A 6432-nucleotide genomic window follows, 5' to 3' on the forward strand; every position below is an offset into this window, starting at 1 on the left:
TCAATAAACTTGATATGGATCACAGAACCCTAAATTCAACAACAATCAAATTCAATCAAACACTGTCTAAACCAATTGATCACTTCAACGAAATCCTAGATCTAACTTCTCAATTTGCTCAACAACTCAGGGCTGATCTATATATATATCAATGGGCCAGTCACAACCCCTTTGTCCAATCACCACATCTCACGTGTGGTTTGCAGATAAAAGTGGGAGTCCTCTATGAAGGTGAAGGAATTGTCCAACCGTCAAAAGTGGCTGGAATTCGGGCAAAAGAATTTCAAAAAATCTTGTAGATGCAATGTTTGAATATGTTTTTGATGGTGAAAATGAATTCAGCACACTCAAAAACTTTTAGAGCACCTAAAATTATGAAGTTTAACACCTTTTACTTAGATTTACAAAAATTCCTATCGATTTTTTCACGGAATTTCCCTAATTTTTAGGGAAAAAAAACATAATCATTAAACTACATCAAAAAATTGACACGACCAAAACCCTTTTGTCAAATTAATACGGCGAGAAGCGCTCTCCAACATCATCGCGCTAGGTGGATATGGTCAACTGAAAATGCATCATCGCTGATGCACTTGCCACGTCATCCATGACAGGGGCAGATCGCATTTTAATTTACTGATACAAATTAATACGGAACGAGCGCTCTCCAACATCATCGCGCTAGGTGGAAATGGTCAACTGAAAATGCTTATGAAAATGAAGTCTACTCTGCAACATCATCGCTGATGTACTTGCCACGTTGCCACGTCATCCATGACAGGTGCAGATCGCATTTTAATATACTGATCCAACTATACCTACCCCACCACCTACTGTAGGTTCATGAACCCTCTTCATAAGTCTGTAGGTTCATGAACCTTCTTCATAAAGTCTGTCTTCTAGTTCTTATATATTGATTGTAATCAATCCTACCCAACATTGTTATTGACCGCCGTGTGTGAGAACAGCATAGCAGTTACAACTGCAGGTAGCATTCCACAGATCCATCTATTGGATTTCGCTATTGACAGTATGTAAGGGTTTGTATTCTTCCAAGATAATGGGACACTAAGCTTTTGACATTTGTCTTGCAGACATATTTATATAAAAGTAATTCTCCAGGTTAAGATGGCAGCACTGTAAGTCACTGCATATTTTGATTATATATTTAATTTATTACATCCAAACTTGTACCCGATTTACCAAAATATTTTCTGTGGCATCGTGTTGGTTGACTGTAGCTATGCAATTCCACCCGCTCTCACGTCCAAATCGGAGCCGCCTCCATTGTTTGATGGAACGACCAGGTGGGTAGCTAAATTTTTATCGTTACTCTATCTAAATCATCACTTTCTGTTGGAATGTGTATAGTATCATACTCTGTTTAGCGATTAAATACTGAAATTGATCTGGGGTTTGCAGATTATATATCAGTGTGACATGCCCATATGCCCAGCGAGTTTGGAGTGCCAGGAACATCAAGGTTTTTATCATGCTGATCCCCTCTTTTGTGTGGGTAAGTCTTCTATTGATATAAGATACCATTATGCAATGACTGAAACGATTGAAAATCAAATGCAGGGTCTTAGTGAGATTCAGATAGTTACGATTGATTTGCAAGACAGACCAGCATGGTACAAGGAGAAAGTTTATCCTCCGAACAAGGTTGGCTCTTGTTTCTATATTTATCTAATTTTATTTTTCTTTTAGTTACTCAAGGGCAGTTGGATCCGCTATTTGGGTCATGGTCTAATTGCTATGTAATTAGGGCCTGTAGTGTAAAAATTTTGTTATTAGTTTCTTATCTTGATCCAATTAAATGCAAAAGAGAAATTAGATGGGTTGCTCCTCGCTTTACCTTAGCTCAGGTAACAGGGAACACGCTTGCACATTAACAAGCAGTCTAGCAAACTTTTGTTAATTGATAGAGTATTCTGTTTGGCTCAGTAGATTTGATCTATGACCAAGTAAATTGGGGTGGGGATCATAGGGTTATTGCATGAGCTGAATAAGGTTATTACCTTGCCAAATTTGGGGTCTATCTTGCCACAAACCCAAATCTTTTAATATATGTGGATTGTGCTGGCTACAAATTAGTATGTTGTCAGATGCAACTTGAATCTAATAAGTGATTTATGAGATAACATACTGTTGCTTAGGGTTCAGATGCAACTCCAAGCTTAAGATCCAAACACTTCTCACTGTGTCCTGATAGGTTTGAAGCTTAGAGTTCAAATGCTACTCCAAGTTTATGAGCCATCCTCTCACTGTTGCTTGAGAGGCTGCAATGAGTTTTTGATCATCACGGTTTTAGCCTTTTACAATTTGGGCATGGAATAAGAAAGACCAACACAGATTTGGGATTGCTTTTAACATTCCTAGTCAGCTAGGAAGACCTATTTCTTGTGTGTTTTTGCGTGATCATCACTAATCTTTCAAGCAAGGAACGTGCAGAAATAGAAGTGCCAAATGTCAAATGTTACAAAAGGGCCAAATGTCTGCAAGATATAGAGCGGAACTTGCAAATAACTCACTATTTTCAATTTTTCAGGTTCCTTCTCTTGAGCACAATGGCAAGGTCACAGGAGAGAGTCTGGATTTACTCGAGTATCTCGAGAACAATTTTGAAGGACCTAAACTTTTTCCCACGGTATGTGTTACCCTACCTGAATATTGTTAATTTAGGTCATTAGCTAAATCAAAGTGTCCCAATGGTCAGGCAGTTCGTATTTGTCAATTTTAGTTTATAATGTTGAAGCCGTTAGAGACTTTTTCAGGGAAGCAGGGTAGGGTTGGAACGTTAGCTGTAATACCTTTAGGAGTTATTTTCTAGCTTTACTGCCAGAGTCTATGCTCTATAACTTTCTTGCCATTAAACAGGATCCTGCGAAAAAGGAGGCTGCAAATGAGTTACTGAAGTATACAGATACTTTTACAAAAAATGCATTCATCGCTTTGACCAAGCCGGATTCTGAGACTGCCCAAGAAGTTGGTAAGAACAATTTTTCAGAAGCCATCTCATACATTTGAATAAGATGTCTTATATTCAATGGATTATGAAGAGTGTGGGTTAATGTAAATGCACTTCCCATCATGACAGGGCCTGCTCTTGATTATTTGGAAAATGCTCTCGGAAAGTTTTCTGAGGGGCCTTTCCTTTTGGGTCAATTCAGTGTGGTACGCCATCTTTATATGTTGTTTGCCATTTGACCTTGTATTATATTATGATCTCAATTGACAATTTAGAGATGTATACCATCACTGCAGGTTGACATTGCATATGGTCCTTTCGTTGAAAGATTTCATGTTGTGTTTCCTGCATTAAAGAATTATGATATCACAGCTGGTAGGCCGAAACTATCGAAATGGATTCAGGCAAGTTAAACTTCTCTTTTATTTGCATTACTCCCTATTTCCAGCGGGGTGCAAAAATGATTGGTTTTCGATTTTTACAATAGATTTTGTGCTTATGTGATAAAAATGCTTAATAGTATTCTGCCTTGAATACAGGAATTACATAAGATTGAAGGATACGCGAAAACAGTATCCGATCCCGAGATAATTGTTGAAACATACAAAAGGATACTGGTAGCTTGATTCTAATGCTACATACTTGTAAATAAAGTTGATTCACAATGCATCTCTTATACATTTTTTTCTCATATTGCATTGTCCAGGTGTGAAATGATATAGAAGATTTTAAACTCATTTTTCTTTGTTGTTATGCAGGCTAATTATGCAAAATAACTGTGATGGCGGGATGTAGAAATGATCGAAGGCTGCCTACATATAGTACAATAAGATCTCTTGGATAGGAGAAATTATGTTTATATTTGTAAAAGAGAACTTGTAATAATTTTTTTAGTTGCAAAAGTTTTAGTGATACATACCACTGTCCATACGCTGGCATGTATGGAGTTAATAGTTATTAATAAAATTAATATCTTAAATATATCAATGTGTTTATTATATTTTTTTTTTTCCAATAGAATGTGTTTATTATATTTCTCTCTATGGAGAGATGCGATTAGGATTTTGGTAAGTTCTGAGTTCTTTTATTAATTTTGACGGAAATAATTGATTAAATGATATATAATTAAATATTTATTTTTTTATATATATTTTTTTCCAATAGAATGTGTTTATTATATTTCTCTCTATGAAGAGATGCGATTAGGATTTTGGTAAGTTCTGAGTTCTTTTATTAATTTTGACAGAAATAATTGATTAAATGATGTATAATTAACTATGTGTTTATTATATTTCTCTCTATGGAGAGATGCGATTAGGATTTTGGTAAGTTCTGAGTTCTTTTATTAATTTTGACAGAAATAATTGGTTAAATGATATATAATTAAATATTTATTTAAAAAAATAAAATAGATATTACTTGATAAATTTCTTTTTAACAATACATTTTAAATTATAAAAATTATTCTTTTCAAAATTCCTTAATTCTTTTCTTTAAAATTTGAAAACAGTCCAATTTTAAAAACAGTCAGTCAAAATGGTTCAGAGTTAAAATATATCTCATTGAATCAAAATAGAGAAGAGTTAAAATATATCTCATTTATTTCTTTCTTTTTCAAGCTAGTGCAGAAGAGTTAAAATATATCTCATTTATATCTTTTTAAAGCTAATGCAGGAAAGTGAGACTGTATCTCATTTATATATTTCTTCAAGCTAGTGTAGAAGAGTTAAACTATATTTTAATGTATTTTTCAAAATTTAGAAGAATTAGACTTCACTTCATTTTTACTATATGTTTATTCAATTATAAAAAGAAATAATACTAGTATTAATAACACAACCACATAATTTAAATGGTTGGCAAAGGTAACATGCATCAATTTATAATAACTAGCAATCTCCCTAAAAAGTGTAAAGAAAGACTCATAGGTTTCTTTTGTAGATATGTATGCCATATGCCATGTTTTGGCATATTTTAATTTCTATGGATCTTTATTATATATAATAAGCTTTAACTAAAACCACTAATTTGATTTATCTCTAACAAAATACTAAAAATAGAGAATAACTACTATTAGAAACCACCATTTAAATTCAATTAAAATAATTGGATTATAAAATCATAACAGAATTATTATTTTTATATTATAGCATGAGCAAATCTCTATCCTCCAAAATTTAGGGTATAAACATCCATGTAAAACAAACAATTTGTGTAGCTTGAGTTTGTTGGCTTAGTGTGCATGTTGTTTAGAATTGAAAAATGGTTTAGAGAGGGTTGATATGAAAGATTATGCATAGATGGTGTGCTTAGTAAGTCTACGGTATCAAAATTATTAATAAAATATATTTTTATGGGGTTGATAATAGATTATTTTGGTGGTTGGATAGTTATAAAAATATTTTTTGTAAATTATAATAATGAATAATGAATAGCATTTGCATATTTATGAAAGTTTAAAAACAAAATGATGTACAATATAGCTATGAAAATAAAGGTAATGGAATCTATGGGAATAGTTTAATTGGCTATTACAATGTTATAAAGTAATATGTAAAGTTTAAATCCTCTTAGGTTAAACAAAAAAATAAACAAACCAATTTGAAATTAAAATAATATACTTAAAGTGGGTTTCGGGGGCTCTCCATTAATTAAACTCCGATTTCATTGACCTCTCGAAATTATGTTAATTGAAGTGTGAAACAATGTGAACCATTGATTATTTTGGGACTTGCCAGAAATATAAATTTTGGTACTGTATTCCTTGTTCTATCACCAAGTATATACGGAAACCTGCGATTCTACCAACACGTTCATCAAACATAACCAAATCGTTCTATTATCAAAAACTTCGATGCTTAAAATTTCACTTTTCAATTTAAGATCATTTAATTTAAACACCAACATCGAAAGTGCTATTGGAAATACATGACATATGCCTGGTTCATTTTAATTGTATTTTTCTTTTATGATGAGGAACTTCTATATTGGTGGCACAAGGTTGAAGATTCAGGGGAGAGTAGCGAAGGCGACTAGGGTTTTAGGGTTCTGAAAAGGTTTTTCTCCATGGATGGGCGCAGAGGAGGGAGCTCCACTCCCTCCTACAAGGAGGTGGTGGCCAACAAGGGCAAGAAACCAAGAAAAAAGGTAGAGGTAATGCTGAGGAAGGAAGAAGAAACATGAATGAGGAAATAGAAAGTACCAAATCGAAGGAGAATGAGGGCACAAAAGACAAGGAAGAAAATGACAAAACATGGAACAAAAGACAAAAATCAGAAGGGTCCGTGCAAACCCAAAGCTAAAATCACTCCTAGAGTAGTTTTAAATGATCCAGCGTTGCAGGCGCACAGGGATCACATGCGGACTTATGCAATCATATGAAAATTCATGGGGCTATGGCCTACTGAAAAAGCTTTACAAACTTGGATTAGATACCACTGGAAGCCTAAAGGAAGCATTAA

At 33.7% G+C, this 6432-nt stretch overlaps 1 protein-coding gene across 1 annotated transcript; it reads left to right on the forward strand.

Annotated features, from left to right (window-relative positions):
• The first annotated feature begins 881 nt into the window (after positions 1–881).
• LOC149188093 (glutathione S-transferase L3-like) lies at positions 882–3952 on the forward strand. Its single transcript, XM_089411572.1, has 11 exons — positions 882–988; positions 1095–1139; positions 1242–1307; positions 1423–1483; positions 1582–1665; positions 2552–2650; positions 2881–2992; positions 3101–3177; positions 3268–3375; positions 3511–3588; positions 3730–3952. Exons 2-11 carry the CDS (start codon positions 1129–1131, stop codon positions 3745–3747), a joined length of 714 nt encoding a protein of 237 aa, XP_089267698.1. The 5' UTR covers positions 882–988; positions 1095–1128; the 3' UTR covers positions 3748–3952.
• The last annotated feature ends 2480 nt before the right edge of the window (positions 3953–6432 follow it).

Source organism: Pinus tabuliformis, chromosome 3_1 (assembly GCF_031772625.1).
Source record: "Pinus tabuliformis cultivar Carrire ecotype Pingquan chromosome 3_1, CPIR1, whole genome shotgun sequence".
In the NCBI taxonomy this organism is placed as follows: Eukaryota; Viridiplantae; Streptophyta; class Pinopsida; order Pinales; family Pinaceae; genus Pinus; species Pinus tabuliformis.

Excerpts from the sequence above, each read along its gene's own strand:
- LOC149188093 (XM_089411572.1), top strand. Across the intron at positions 1,666-2,551 it reads AAGTTTATCCTCCGAACAAG|GTTCCTTCTCTTGAGCACAA; the intron begins GTTGGCTCTTGT and ends TCAATTTTTCAG. Across the intron at positions 2,993-3,100 it reads TGAGACTGCCCAAGAAGTTG|GGCCTGCTCTTGATTATTTG; the intron begins GTAAGAACAATT and ends CCATCATGACAG.